Here is a 14,763-nt window from a genome sequence, read left to right on the forward strand (position 1 = left end):
TAAGCACTCTTAACTGAACCTAGATCCTCTGCAAGAGACGTAAGCACTCTTAACTGAACCTAGATCCTGTGCAAGAGACGTAAGCACTCTTAACTTCCTAGCCACCCCTTTCTCCGGGCCCTTCTCCAGCTTAGTTTTATGAGACAGACTCTCATTGAACTTGAAACTCACAGATTCAGCTAGACCAGCTAAGCAGGAGGCCACAGGGATCCTCAGTTTCTGCCTGTCTAGCACTGGATAATAGGTGCGTGCCACCGCACTTGGCTTTTATATGGGCTCCGAGGCTAGAACTTGGGACCTCACGCTCCAATGAGCACATTACTGACTGGTATGTCTCCCTAGCTACGCACTCTTATTTAGATGAACAGTATTATAATCTTTACAGTAATAAGCTTATTCTTAATTATAAAGGCTTAATTGAAATGAGCACCACAGACAAATCCTTTGCACATTCTTTCATAATGAATATATAGTCTTCCCAAACACAGTTTGATATTACTCATATAGTAAATTCCATTTTAGTAACAAGTATTCCTACCAGCCAGGATAAAGAGATTAATAATCAAAATGTTTGATTCTTAGGTAGAACATGAGAAAGTACAAAGGCTGGGGATAAAATCCCCTCCCATTCTTCTCTTCACATCGCTTTGATAAATGTGAAGATAAAACAGAGCTCAGAGTGAAATGAGGTCCATAAATACCTCACAGCAATTTTAACTTGATGATGTATGTGCTCACATAAATAAAAGTCAGAAGCAAGACTCACTCTGCAATGTGTTATTAAACAGAGACATTCATGGGCAGGTGGTTTTTACAGGTCTTTTAAGTGTATGCAAAAGATAACTCTAAGAACAGCAATTCAGTAAGATATGGCTTTTAGAATAAAATTCAATCAAATATGTACAATACAGGTATGGACATTTTGATCACTGTGGGTCTCAGGCACAATTTGATTGGAGGTAGTAACTCTCTGATGGGTCAAGAAAACCCCCTTCGCTTTAGTGAAAACAGGTTGATATTTATAGCACTCTCAAAGCATATTGAGATAAATCTAGACTGGAAATAGATGCAAGGTTTCCTCCTTCGAGGTGGCAGTGGGTAGATCTTGTTTGCAGGGGCAGATGCCCATCAGGATGGTCATGGGTCCTCTTTCTGCGCCGCCAGGACAACTTGCACAGGCAGGCATTTTTTCCCTTTGCCAGTCTCTTCCCCATGGAAGATATTTGCCGATGTGGCTGTCTCGCCCGCCGGATTTAGAACCTCCAGTCTTCATTTTTATATCTCATTCATTGGTATGCAAAGAGTTGAAGAGTTGTGTGCTGAGCAAGCACTCAAGAGCGGCTTGTCTGGTTTTATTTAGTGATTAATGCTCCTAGTCCATGTCTTCTCGCTGATTTTCTAACCAGTAAAATATTCATAGCGTGGGGAGAAAGACCAGTCACCAGACACAGCACCGGTCACCTCGCCTTGTCATGCCAAAGCACCCCAGTAGCTGATACTAACTGGTAGGTACTTGCTGCCATACAGGGCAGGCAAGGGGTGGTGGCTCTACTGAAGAGATCGGACTGGCAGGTTTGTGAACTTGTCAAGGACGGAGGGAAATGACAAAAACAAAGACTCTAGAGCAGCCAGGGCCTCACTGCCCTGCTTTCTCAGCTGGATCCCGGGTTAGTGTTGCCACCTGGCTCTGTTCCTGGGATTCACATAACGGATGGAAAGTGTAACATGCTTGCATAGCTGTGCTTCATTGTTCGGGGACAGAGAAATGTCAGCACCCATCCATGTGGGATCTCCGTGTGCACAAGGATTCCTGAGCACACACACTGGATATCCTCATCCTTTCTCTCCTTTATGCTCACATCTGGCCAGCCATCATGAAGGTTGTTCTATGTGCTTCAGTTTTTCCCACATGCCTTTCGACCATCCCATCTTAATATCAGGCAGCCCACACTGGAACTTGCTAGGGAATGGGGTAGGGGTCAAAGAGCTTCATAGGCTTGGTGGCACGAGGCATTTGGGGAAATGAGTAGGAGTTATTGACTGAAGACCTAGGAAGAAAAGAGCCGGGTACCCAGCCATTTCAGGTTGGAGCTGGGTGTATGCAGAATAAACCATATACACCCATACTCATCTGGAGACCTAGGCACGGCTCAGGCTAGGACCAGAATGCCTGCACTGTGGCATGCTTGCTCTTTCATGGGTACCTTGTGAGTTATCTACTCTGCTTATGGGCAAACTCACCAAATATGGTTCAAGACTCTTTCTGATCTATGGAAATGTAGGAAGCATTAATCTGTGAGTACAATCTATGAACATGGCCTTTCAAATAGAAGACTAAAATGCCTTAGGAAGGATGTAAAGTATAGGTCTTAAATGACTGTTTTATTCACTATGGCAATGACACACTGAGTTTACTAAATGACGATTAGCTTTACTGTCAAGCAACTACAAGCTACACATATTAAATCTATTAGAGTGCCAAGTAAAGGTATTCAATTATAGCCATATGCTCATAATGACCTATACGTATAGCTGGATCCACTTTAGCAAGAAACTACTGAATGCCTATGATATGGTATCACTGTTTACTTGGGTTATAAAACTGATGTCCAGAGTCATACATATGTAATGAGACTTATCTGTGTATAAATCTAAATAAGAAAATCTAAGATTCCCACACCTTAGCTAGCTGCTCTAGGCTTATCAGTTATGAGCTAAAGATTGATGCAAACTTTGTTCTTGACTTCAACTTCATTTCAATTTTTTTTTTATTTCTCAGGACACTGTGCTGTAGTCTGGGTATGATTTGCACCCTGACATTCCCAGAAACGTCTGGAAAAACCAAACTCAGGCTGAAATCTAACCCTCACTATGAGGCATTTAAGGGCAGAAGACTTAAGATCTTCTGAAAGTGTAGTCTACGGATGGGAATCGTGGTGAAGGCATGACATAAAGTGGGTCTTCTAAAAAATCCTTTGTGGCTAAGTCTCTCACACATTCCTGGCTCCTGCCCAGTGCCAGCCAACGCAGGACTCGGGCATCAAGAAGACTACCATCTGATGTGGGCCTTCAACCTTGACCCAACTACAACCATGCTCAACCTCATTTCTTTACAACTCGCCTAATCTGTGAAATTGTACGATCAGCATCAGAAAACAGACCAAGACAATTATACTGCTCATATTCAGGAAGGCTTTGGTCGGGACTTGCAAGCTCCTTACGAAGAGAAGATCCACCCTGAAGATGCTCAGTGAGGACTCAGATGGACTCAGTATCTTCACCAGCCTTATGCTTTATCTAAGAGTTAGTAGCTATTGGAAGGGGGGAGTTGTTCTGAAAAACAGAGTTCAGTGTACCATGAGCTATGCATTAGTGACACAAACATCAGAACAGGATTGTCATACATATCTGAAGGTAGACCCAAAGGCCACCAGGACAAACAGCTGCCATTGAATCTCCCCAAGCCACTTTAGAATCTCATTCAGGAAAAAAAAAAATAGAGAAGTTAATTTCAAAGAAAGAAATCCATGAATAGCAGGACGAACTGATGAGTCAGGGGAAAAGTGAGAAGCCGTGGAATCTGCAGCCACTTAGGACCACCGTGTGTGGGAGTGAGTGTGGAGCTGGAAGTGGCTCCCGAGTGCATCAGCACATGGAATTTATAAACAACAGATGATCCGGCCACAGCACATGCTCCTTTCACCAGGGGAGGCATCATTAATTCGTGTTTAATAAAATTAAATTAAATTTAATTAAATTTAAAAAAATTAATTTCTTTTTAAAGATAAAGTAGAACAGATATCAGAGACTGGTAAGTTGGCGTTGGTTACCAGTTTCAAACATCCATAAGGAACTCCTGATGAAGTTGGATAAATGAGAAATGTATCTCCCTCAAGTTCAGTAGCGTACTTTTCATGTAAGTTTTAATGAACGTTAAGCAAGGCTGGCCTATTAAGCCCAGATTTATGAGAGAGGCACAGTATCAATTTATGATGTGAAATATTTCAAATATCTCAACTCGTTTGAAAGAGAAAAAAATATATACGCTAAAGTTTCGTTTACAAGCTCGGTTTGCAGTTTAACCCTGTCTTTCACTCATCACTAAACTAAAATGTTTTGTGAACACAGATAGACATGTCATTTTTAGTATGTCACACATAACACTAAGGGCAGTCAAGTTTCCCACCTAGAGCAGCGGCAACAGCTGAGTCTAGTGCCCCATCTAGTGGTCGTGAGAATTACTGACGTCTGTGTGTTAAAACCAACACTGTAGAAGTTACTATATATAGCATTTAAGCTTCCACCAGTGGCTCTCAACCTTCCTAATGCTGCGACCCTTTAAAACAGCTCCCCGTGTTGTCGTGACCTCCAACCATAAAAAGCATAGTTTTGGCACTGCCTTCAATCATAATGTAAATATCTGTTTTCTGATGGTATTAGGCAACCCCCGTGAAGGGTTCATTTGATCCTCCAAAGGGTCTTGAGAAACACTGTTTTAACCAATATGTGAGCATTCTAGATTATACCATATTTTCTTTTAAAAAAATGCATGCTTAGATAATTTAATATACCATACACTATCTTTAAATGAAGAAAATCCCCATTAATTTAAATCTTCTGCATTTTCATTTAAATATACTGTATACCTCACTGAGTGGGAGAAATCCCCAGTGCAGAGGAGAGGCTATGAACAACAGGCCTGCTGGAGAAAGTGTGACTCTTGAGCTACGTTTGCTCTTTGTGATGCTTCTTTAACAATGTGGCCTCCAGGACTGAGACTTCATCCTGATGAATTGTTCCTGGTATGAGTGTAAAATGTCCATCTCGATCTCTTCTGCTTGATTTTAGTTTGAAGTCAGTTTTGTTAGAAATTAGTATGGCCTGAATATATATGCCCCTAATATAAAAGCACATCTCTTCTTCAGGCCGAAGTTTTGCTTGATTTGAGACTTCTTATGTGCAGTTCCATTCATTGTGAAACAAGTAGACACTTTAGGTTCATTCTAGTGGAATAGGTTCATTCTAGTGGGAAAGGTGTTAACTTATATTTTAATATAGCTTTTCTTCGTTCTTGATAATATTAAACATACATTGTTGAAATTGAAAAAAAAAAACAACAATGTGGCCTCCACAGGGGTCACTACAGAATTTCCAAATACTTGCTAACATCCCTGTTAGTACCTAAACTGCACAATAACAAGCTACTTTTAAATTTAAATGCTCTCCTCCAAACACTTCTTTAACCGTGTGTTTATTGCTAATATCTTGAAAGGGGCCTTTTTCTGCAGCCCTACAAATATTTACATCTTTAATCTAAGGAAATTTAATTAATTGAATTTAAGGGCACACACAACTGATCAGGCACTAACAAACTGCAGAAAGTTAAAGTATCAACAGGAAAATGACTGTGACTTCCTTAAAGAAAGTTTCTCACTGCAGCACGGTCCGCTCCCATCGCGTGCTTGGATTTCATAAGTCATCTGTTATAATCCCAAACTCCACATTAGGTATTACTGGTCACACATAAGGATCTTACTCAACACGCCTGAAGCAAAGGTAAGGCTAAGAAGATGTTTATTACAAGCATGCGAGCCAGCCCGAATTTCTATAGAACCAGTGTTGATTACATTTTACTCACCAAGTTGTGAAATCTTGTGTATAATTATAAATTATAAGCTAGCCTGGGATCACTTGACACCAGTTTCAACAAGTCCACCAAAATTTGATTCTTTCTCTCTATTGGACAATAATGCCACTTTTAAATGTCGGTTCGAGAGACTATGCACAGACTAGAGTGGTCCCTTTAATACCAGGGAACTGGTTCTCGCCTCATCCCTAGCCCCTTTGGCTAGCAAAACTCATGTTCAAGGCTTAAGACAGAAACCAGTGAGACATTTGCATGCAACCTCCACGCATCTTCTTGTATCCTTCTGATAAGATCTCGTTACTTAAGGTACCCGATACAATGCAAATACTTCCCACAGCTGTTAGACACGCTGCTGAGGGAGCGCTGACAAGAGAAGCCCACAGAAGTCGAGCGCAGTCCAGGTCTAGTTGAATGCACAGAAGCAGAACCTTTGGATACAGAGGGCTGCTCTAAGTAATTCTGTGCTCAGTGAGTGAATGGATTCGATACATTGGGGGGTTTGAGCAGAAATCTAGCAGGGATATTTTGATGCAGGCTAGAGGCAGCATAGTTAGCTGTTTAAAAGACCTGACAGCCTGCCACATGGAGGGGTATTTTCTTTGCATTTGTCATGTTAAATCTGCCACAATTAGCTGGCAAAGATGGAGACACTGATGGAGAGAGATGGGAGGGACCATTCAGATCTTTCTAGCGTATTGAATTCAACACGTTACAATCAAGTCACTATGGGGACCTATAATACTTGCTTTCTAGATTGGAAAAAAACTGTAGATAAACTCCATGCCCGAAAATATTCTAGCAAGTTGTCCTTTGTCTCCAGATGTTGCCCCAGCATCACTCCCAAGGAAGTCATTTCAGGGATGGTGCCAGCACTCCAAGTCAAGCAGAAAGTCCTCCATTTCTAAAACAGTGGATACACTAGACCGAGTTGGCAGCACTCCTTGATCAAGGTGGCCCTACGGAGTCAACTCACAGAAAGCTTCAGTGCAAACTGTTCACATTCAGAGGCGTTCATAAAGAAGGTCTCCTCCCTCAACACGTAAGGACCACAATGTTTCCTTAAGTCAATGTGACAAGGTACGGCTAACAAAATGGGGAGTATCCGAGCTGGAGATCAGAAGGATGCTGTGGCTCACAGGAGAGTCGAGAAGACCATTATAGCTGGTCGGGGACAGCAAATGCATGGTCACTCGAGGGAGCCCCATTCGTCTGGACGCCCCAAATTGCATCATAAGAGATGATACACACTGACAAAGAACAGGCCTCTGTCTTCATATTCCACAAGATGTCTTGCAGGCGAATCAACCGCTAATGCAACCTAGCGTTGGGGCAGCCGTGTCTGTGTGAGAAAGATCTCAACAGCTGCAGCTACCGGGTCGCCACACAGACTGAGCAAGACACAAGATGCGCAAGTGTGCAGGAAACAGCAGAGTGGTGACTTGCTCCTGTGAGACGTGACAGGCAAGGGCTCCCTCTAATTATGTAGTTACGTGAAAGGCCACTGTGACCTTCAAAGTCTATGAGGTCATCTTTTTTAATAAGTCAAGCTCATTAATCCAGCTTCAGCATTCAAAGTTTACGTTGCTTTGAATTGGGGTGAATACATGACATCGCTTCTCCTCACTTGGTATGCATCAAAACTTGTAAGATGAAATCCAGCAGTGCTGGGGAAATAAGTCCTTTAATCACGTGTGATTAAAAACCCCTCCCCTCTTTCACTGTGTATCACTGGATAAGCAGAGCAGGGGTGTCTATGTGCAAATGAGGCTAATATAGATTGTAGAAATCTCAAGGAGCATAGGAGCAGCCCAACATATGTGATGATCCACTGAAGGCAATCTCTCTCTCTGTGTGTGTGTGTGTGTGTGTGTGTGTGTGTAGAAATTGCCCCACAACAATCAGTGACACGGTCCCATCACACTTGCTGCCATTATTTCTGTTTTTCATCTGTTAATAGAAGATACATGTGGACTTCCATGTCTTTATGTTCCTTTTTTATTTTGCCTTAATGTTTAAGAAGTGATTTAAAAAGAGTCCAGTGGGCTGAGGGTGGAGCTCAGTGGTCCATCCCTTGGCGGCATGTGTAATGCTGTGGGTCCAGTTCCCAGAACTGCAGGAAATAAATACGCGGACCACAAAAGTAAAGGTAGTGCCTGAGAAACAGGTGGAAACGTCTCACGGGGAAGTTCGCAATTGAAGGATAGGAGAGAGCCTGGAGGTAATTAGAAATGGGAGGGGGTTGCGATCAGAGGTGAAGTGTAGGACAGATGATCAGAAACCGTAGACTAGCAAAAACTCCAGTTCCAAGCAATGGATACCGGTCAGTAAGTTCCAAAAGACCGGTACAAAAGCACAAGCAATTACCATTTCCCCGGCTGCCTCCCTGTTTAATTGGGGTTGCTCTCCATACAAAGATGCTACTTTTCTCTCAAGTCACAGTCTGCCAAATATAAAGCCCAGTGCTAGGTATGGGAGGGACATTTCTCCCTGAGTTGATCAGGGGTGTCTCAGAGACCCCCCCAAAACAATACAAGCTTTTGTCATTGTCTTTGAATACCCACCAGCACTTGGTGGTAAGACCCCATTGCTAAAGTCATCACAGACTTTGGTCACAAGGTATGGAGAAACCTAGTTAGTACAGACCTGGAAGCTTGCTTCCTATTGGCTAGCTGTCATAGTACTGGAAGGTGAAGTCCCGGCTGATGGGGCAGCGTGAGTCACCAACAGCTTTACTCAGTTGTAAACCCTGTGAGCCTCAGCTACACCCAGCATGACAAGATACGTTCACGCGTGCAATAGTGGAGTGATGAAACTCTGCTTAGATCCATAGGCTTACAGCCATTGCCAGCCCCTGTAGACAGCATGCACGATTAAAGCCTCTGGTTCATGTCTTTGCGAACAGATGTAGCACCATGGGCTAAAGAAAATGCAAAGATGGCTTGTTTCGATGATTTTACTACTTCACCTGGGAAGTGGTTGCCTGTATGGTTATCTTGATATGATGGAGAACATGTTTACACAACCACACAACAATCTGTTCCATTTGAAATTTCCTGTGAAAGAACCATGCCGGCGTCTGCTCTGTGCTAGTGATAGACACTGGGCAGGACTTGCTTGGTCGTGACCTGTGTCAGCAGCAAAGCCTATGACTGTTTTCCTGTCTCATCTGCTTCTTTGCATATCACTGACTCCTATCACCTGTCACTTGTCTAGGGATGGCACAGTCATGGTGGTCCCTTCTGCTGTCTTCCGTGTCTTGCCAGTAGCTCCCATTGATGGTACTCAGGCACCCAGGAGATGCCAGCTGAGGGCCACACAGCGCGCACACACACACACACACACACACACACACACACACAGGACCTGTGGGCAGTGGCTGATAATGACCATCAGTGCTTTCTACACGTGGACCCCGGGTGTATGGAAGGATTAATAACTGAACTGTTGCAAACTTGTGAATTGCTTGCATCAATTGCTTTTCTCCGCTAGTATTGGAAAGCCCCTCCTAATGCAACAAGATTCTCTAGGGAGAATCAAACTGGATTTAACTGGCTTTAAAAAATACTGCAGTGCTTTGTGCATGCAAATTCTCAGGTTTATTTCTCTGATACTTAGGAGGAATAACATTGAAAACAGAACGTACGTGACCTAACGATGGTGGTGGGTTAGATGTTTGCTCTAAGGAAGGGAAGATTTTGTTCGGCTTGCTGTTGGAGGTGCGCTGTGGATATTTTTAAACTCAATAAATTACATAATTATTATGTGGCTAAGTTGATCACCAGAAAGATGATTAGCTCATTCTGTTCACAGCATTTAAGACGTGTACATAAGACAGAAGGAATGAACTAAATTCAAAATATGTCAGTCACCGACTAATGACTGGGTGAGTTGTCATTCCTCAGCCCCCTGACCCCCACTGAGAAGCCCACGGGAGCTGTACCTGTGTGTGTTCTCCGGTGTGCCTTCAGGTGAGAACTTTTAGTGTATACTTTGTTGCATCCTTCAAAGTCACATCTGTGAATGCGCCGTTTCCTGGAGTCCGGGGATTCTGATCGTCTCTGGCGTCTTGTGCTCTCAATACTAAATGGTGAGATTGAACTGGAAAAGAAAGAGCGCCATTACAAGGAGAAGCACAGCCCTTCATCCGGGGGCTTATCAGGCTGAGAACGTGGTCTTGGACTCTGCGGCCTCATGGTCACCATGGCCATACACACCGCCGTCATCTCCTGGATGCGTCTCGATAGCTAAAGGAAGCAGCAAGGCTACTCTTCGTTAAAGAGTCCCAGGGAAAGAAAGGCAATGCGGACAACAGCAGACTAGGCACAGTGATGAGGGTGTGTGATCTCAGCAGGGGAGAGACTGAGGCAGAAGAAGCTGGAGGCCAGCATGGGCCACATTCTAAAACCTGTTTCAAAGAACCCAAACCTACCAAGCCAACCTAAAGGAACAAACCCAAGTGGAAGCAGAGGCAAGAACACAAATCTCCCTTATCAGTGCTGAATTAACAGCTCGGCTCTGAATGCTTCGTCTTTCTAGAGAACGTTTTGGGAAGTCCTGCTCTTGATAACATCAATACGAACATATTTAATAAGAGGGGCACCTGAACTGCACGCGGCATTATAAGACCATGCGAAACCACAGCGCGCATTTCAAAACAACTGAGGTCAGGGTGAAAGGCATGGCATTAGCACGTCAACACGGTGACTCATGACAGCAATTTCTGTGCAGAGAAACAGAGAAACGCACTTGAGATTCAACTTCCCTACTTGGTGGGTTTTTTTTTTTCTTTTTTCAGGTGAGGAGTAAAGTGCACTGTCTTTAAAGATTAGCTGTACTACTATTATGAGAAAAAGAGACTTTAACGATGAAGTGTGGCCCAGACTTGCGTGCTGTTTCACTTTAATGCCCAGTAGAAAAACAGGATTAGTTTGTAATGTCAGGTAATTCATTTACATGTACCTTTTTCAAACCTTAATCTCTTTTGATTGAGACAGAAAGAACATGACTCATCTTTTTATTAGCAACCCATGAAGTTCTCTAAAATTATAATGAAATAGGATAAAGAAGCAATCATCCCCGTGTCTTCATCTTCAAGTCACATTTACCATTACTTCTCTCTCTCTCTCTCTCTCTCTCTCTCTCTCTCTCTCTCTCTTTCTCTCTCTCCTTTCAGGTTTTTCCCTGTTTTTGTTTTGAGATGCCTTTATTATTATGTGTCTATTATTAGTTATTCTACATGGCTCTAAAAATCAAAATTAAAATTAATTTGTGGGGGGAGTCGGGGCAGTAAGATGACCTGGCAGGTAAAAGCTCTTGCTATTGAGACTGATCCTTAGAGTTCACACGGTGAAAGGAGGGAACCTGCTCTTGTATGTTTCCATGATCAAGCCATGGCACGGGAATGCACACCTACGCACAGACATCACCCCACAGAAAATAAATGCAAGAAGTTTTCATTAGCAAGCCAGCTCTTCTAAGAGCTCAACACTACAGATAAAGAGCCCCTTTGCTCTTAAATTATCACCTTGATTCTTTGCCCTCTTCCCAGAGAGAAGCCACTGTCCACTTTCTTTAGATTTTTTCCAATTTAAACTTTTTTTGCTGTTATGCATTCATTGTCTATGACACTGTGTTGCATAGGTCCCCCTAAACACAGCTCGACACTGTGATGAGCACATCTCTCCTGCATCCACCTTCTCCTTAGCGTCTCCCCTCCTCCTGCTAGTGCTTCTGTTCCACTTCTTAGTATCTACATTCTTTCTAGTCATATATACTTAAATACATTACTATACACATATTCACAATCATAGAAATTTATAATATGACTGTAGGATCTTAATGCCTCGTAAGTCATGCCAATGACATCATTGTGCAAACTCTTCTATCTTTACGCTGAACCCTCCACCTTTTCAACAGGAAGCATTTGAGCTTAATCCATGCGGACACAATACTGTAGTTCATTTCAGTGAGATGCTTTCTGCCCTAACTTATCAATTCTAATGTGTGTTTCTCCCCATTTGAAACTTAAAATGAAGCTGCTTCTTGCAACTGGTAGATTATTGCAGGATAGCTGGCATCATTTTCTTTATTAGAGGCACATAGAGTAATTGCAAATTTTACAGTGCCCATTTAATTTTAAGGAAGGATTGCTCAGCTTTTTCTGCAAAGGTTTAGGTAGTAACTACTTTATTTCAAAGCTAAGGACCATAAAGTCATATGCTGTAATTAATAAACCCTAAAATTCTCTCAGGGAAGTAGCTATAGACCATATGGTAACAAAGGAGCACGGTTTCAATAAAGTTTTCTTGAGAAAAATAGTGTAATTGCCTGCATGTCATAGTCTGCTGGCTCCTCAATTATGGATTATAGAGATTGTTTAACAAGCATGCGCCGCCACACTTTAAACCCCCATCTCTTCAGTGACAAACAGGGACCGTTTCCCACAACACATCCTTCCATTACTCTAGCCAACTGGTTTCCAATGTTTCCTTTTAACTATCTTTCTGCTTATTTTTTTAAAAGTGTTTTTTTTTTTCTAGTCTACAAACAGGAGATTAGGCAGCCAAAGCTTCAGAGCCGTTAGGATCAAATATAAACACTGTTTATCGAACCTCAAGCAGTTTAATTTGAGATCCACACTAGAGCAAAAGAACACAGGCTATGCTGGGGTGAGCCCCTTTCTAAAGCCTTCGTTATCAATCAGTGTGGATTTGTGGTTTTCCACGTCATTGATTCAGTTGCTGGGGCAGGAGCCTATTGTGAAAAGAGTCAAAACAACGAGAAGGAATAGCTTTATTCAGCCCTCAGAGTGACTCCAGCCGGGAGCGCGATTCCTGTGCACAAGAAAGACTGGGCGTGCCCTGATATGGCGAAAGCAATTCATTTCCTGAATATGTAGCCGTGAAAATAAACATAGATTTTGGCACTAGGAGCCGTATGGAAGAAAGTCCTTTATTGTGTTGTGTGATGTTTGACATCTTTCACGAACCAAGACAGTGATAGTATTTGTTTCCATGAAGTTCAAATGTAAGACCTATACTTCCTCATTATATGCTATTTCCTGCACATGAACATACAGAATATTAATGTCGCCCCACACCAACCCAGCCACCCGGGTTTGCCTCTGGTTGACTTTAGTCAGTAATCTTGCTAAGAAATTGTGTATACCAGGAGAAATAAACTTAAATCTGAAACCAAACCAGCTACCAAATGGTCGTGAAGGGACCAGTGAAACGCAGCAGAAATATAATCCATCCACCCGCTAACTGGGTGGTGGGCAGAGAGGAGAGAGGCTGCTGGGTGGGAGGAAACGGCTTCACGGCAGCTTTGAATTGAATGAAGGCAAAAACGCTAAGTGGATGGCCTTCACGTTCAGCCCCTTGTCTTTGGCTTTCCTCATTCTGAAGTATACTATTTTTTAAACCTTATGAAGAGCAGCCATGTAAAGGAATCGGTACAACAAAAACAAGGTGTAAAGTGTTTTTGAAAGGTGTCTGATTGAGGGGTGGAATGTAGGAGAACTGGTTCTGAGGGTGTCCAGTGGCCCTTTCTTTGTCCCAAGTTCCCTGTTCTCAAGAGCAGGCTCTGTCAGCAGATACAGAGGAAGCACCCTTGAAGCTGACCCTTTCCTGCTACCAGATCTCCTTTGCAGGAAGATAGTGGGACTGTGGCTGAAGAGGACCAAGCAGCATACAGACAGAACCTAGCTAGGACATCCCAGTGTTATGTAGGACTGGACTATCTGGAAGCCAGGGGGTAATCCACAGTTAGCGGGGGCGGGCAGGATTTGGCTGAGCCAATTCCATGACCAAATTCAGTACCATGTAGTTTGACATTTATCTATACAGCCTATGACGTTGTGAGCATTTAAGGAATGAATCATAAGGAAGGTTTTCCTGCTTTATTTCATCACATATAATTTTGGGTGGAACAATGCTTGTTTGATTGTTATGTCTTCAGATAACAGACACCCGATCCCCACTCCTTGGCCTCCTTCCCGAAGCTTCATATTTTAAATGGGGCTGGATATCGGGGAATCGGGGTTAACTATCAACAAAGGCACGCATGTAAATGTCACTGTTGATGCCGCAGTTCGGGAACATGACGTCCTCAGACGCAGCCATGCCCACTCTGAAATGTGTGTCTGAGATTGGTAAGAGAAAAGCAGATTCTCTCCTGCTGGCATCCGGATAAGTAGGAAGGGCTACAAGGGTGACCTTGATCCCAGAGCACTGACCTGTAGGATCTCATTCTGGGACTGCCTGTTATGGGGCCCAGCCATGATAATCTAAGTCTGGGTAGGTCACCCAAAGGAAGGTCTTTACTTCCAACCATTATCACCTGGGACTCTGACCATCAATAAACTTAAATAAGAAGCCTGAGCCTCAGTAGTTTACCCTGAAGCAATACCTGGTACCAGGAAAACACCACACGCTAAGATTACCCTACCCCTACCCAAGAGCAGACCATTCAAAGGAAATGCCTGACATTCCAACCACTGTAGATAGGATCACCTGCCAGCACACCTCACCAGGACACCCCTAGACAGATCTCAGCCAATCAGGGGTCCTGAACCTCAGAAACCCCTCACCCCACCTCTACTACTATAAAAAAAAAAACCCTATTCTACTTGAGATTGGGGCTCTCTGTTTATTCCAATACGTTGGACGTGGGGAAAGTCCGAGTTTGCAAACTTGATTAAAATAAAGGCTCTTTGCTTTTAGATATGGGACTCGCTCTCCTTTGTTGGCTTTTGTGGGGACCGCCACGGATTTGGGCATCGCACCTGTAAGCAGGGGTGTCTGTCTCGCAGAAGGGTTCTCCATCCCCTCCCAGCGTTTTCACTCTACTCTTTATGTGCCTTATTCCAGAGCAATGTGCCCACCGGTTACACGCCATTGAGGCTCCCAGCCGACTTTCTGCTTCACAAGTCGGGCTTGTCTATTTAAGAATGTAAATGTGCGAGTTACGACAGCATGGTAGGTACAGGATTATTTCAGTTCTACTTAGCAATAATCTTTATGTTCAAAATTGCCGAGATAAGGCTGTCGGTACTACGTTGGCAAATTCAGTACTAAATACATCAAGAACAGTGACGATAGCTGGCCAGATGGCTC

At 43.2% G+C, this 14,763-nt stretch overlaps 1 protein-coding gene across 4 annotated transcripts in view; it reads right to left on the reverse strand.

The window, feature by feature from the left end:
* The window catches only part of Klf12 (Kruppel like factor 12), a 376,554-nt gene that overhangs the window by 19,820 nt on the left and 341,971 nt on the right, over positions 1-14,763 (reverse strand). For all 4 annotated transcript variants that reach the window (XM_026788334.1, XM_005365358.2, XM_026788336.1 and 1 more), the window contains one exon: positions 9,588-9,745. In XM_026788334.1, the coding sequence (XP_026644135.1) occupies positions 9,588-9,745 (158 nt within the window). The remainder of the gene's footprint in view (positions 1-9,587; positions 9,746-14,763) is intronic.

This window comes from Microtus ochrogaster, unplaced genomic scaffold (assembly GCF_000317375.1).
Source record: "Microtus ochrogaster isolate Prairie Vole_2 unplaced genomic scaffold, MicOch1.0 UNK2, whole genome shotgun sequence".
NCBI classification, from domain to species: Eukaryota; Metazoa; Chordata; class Mammalia; order Rodentia; family Cricetidae; genus Microtus; species Microtus ochrogaster.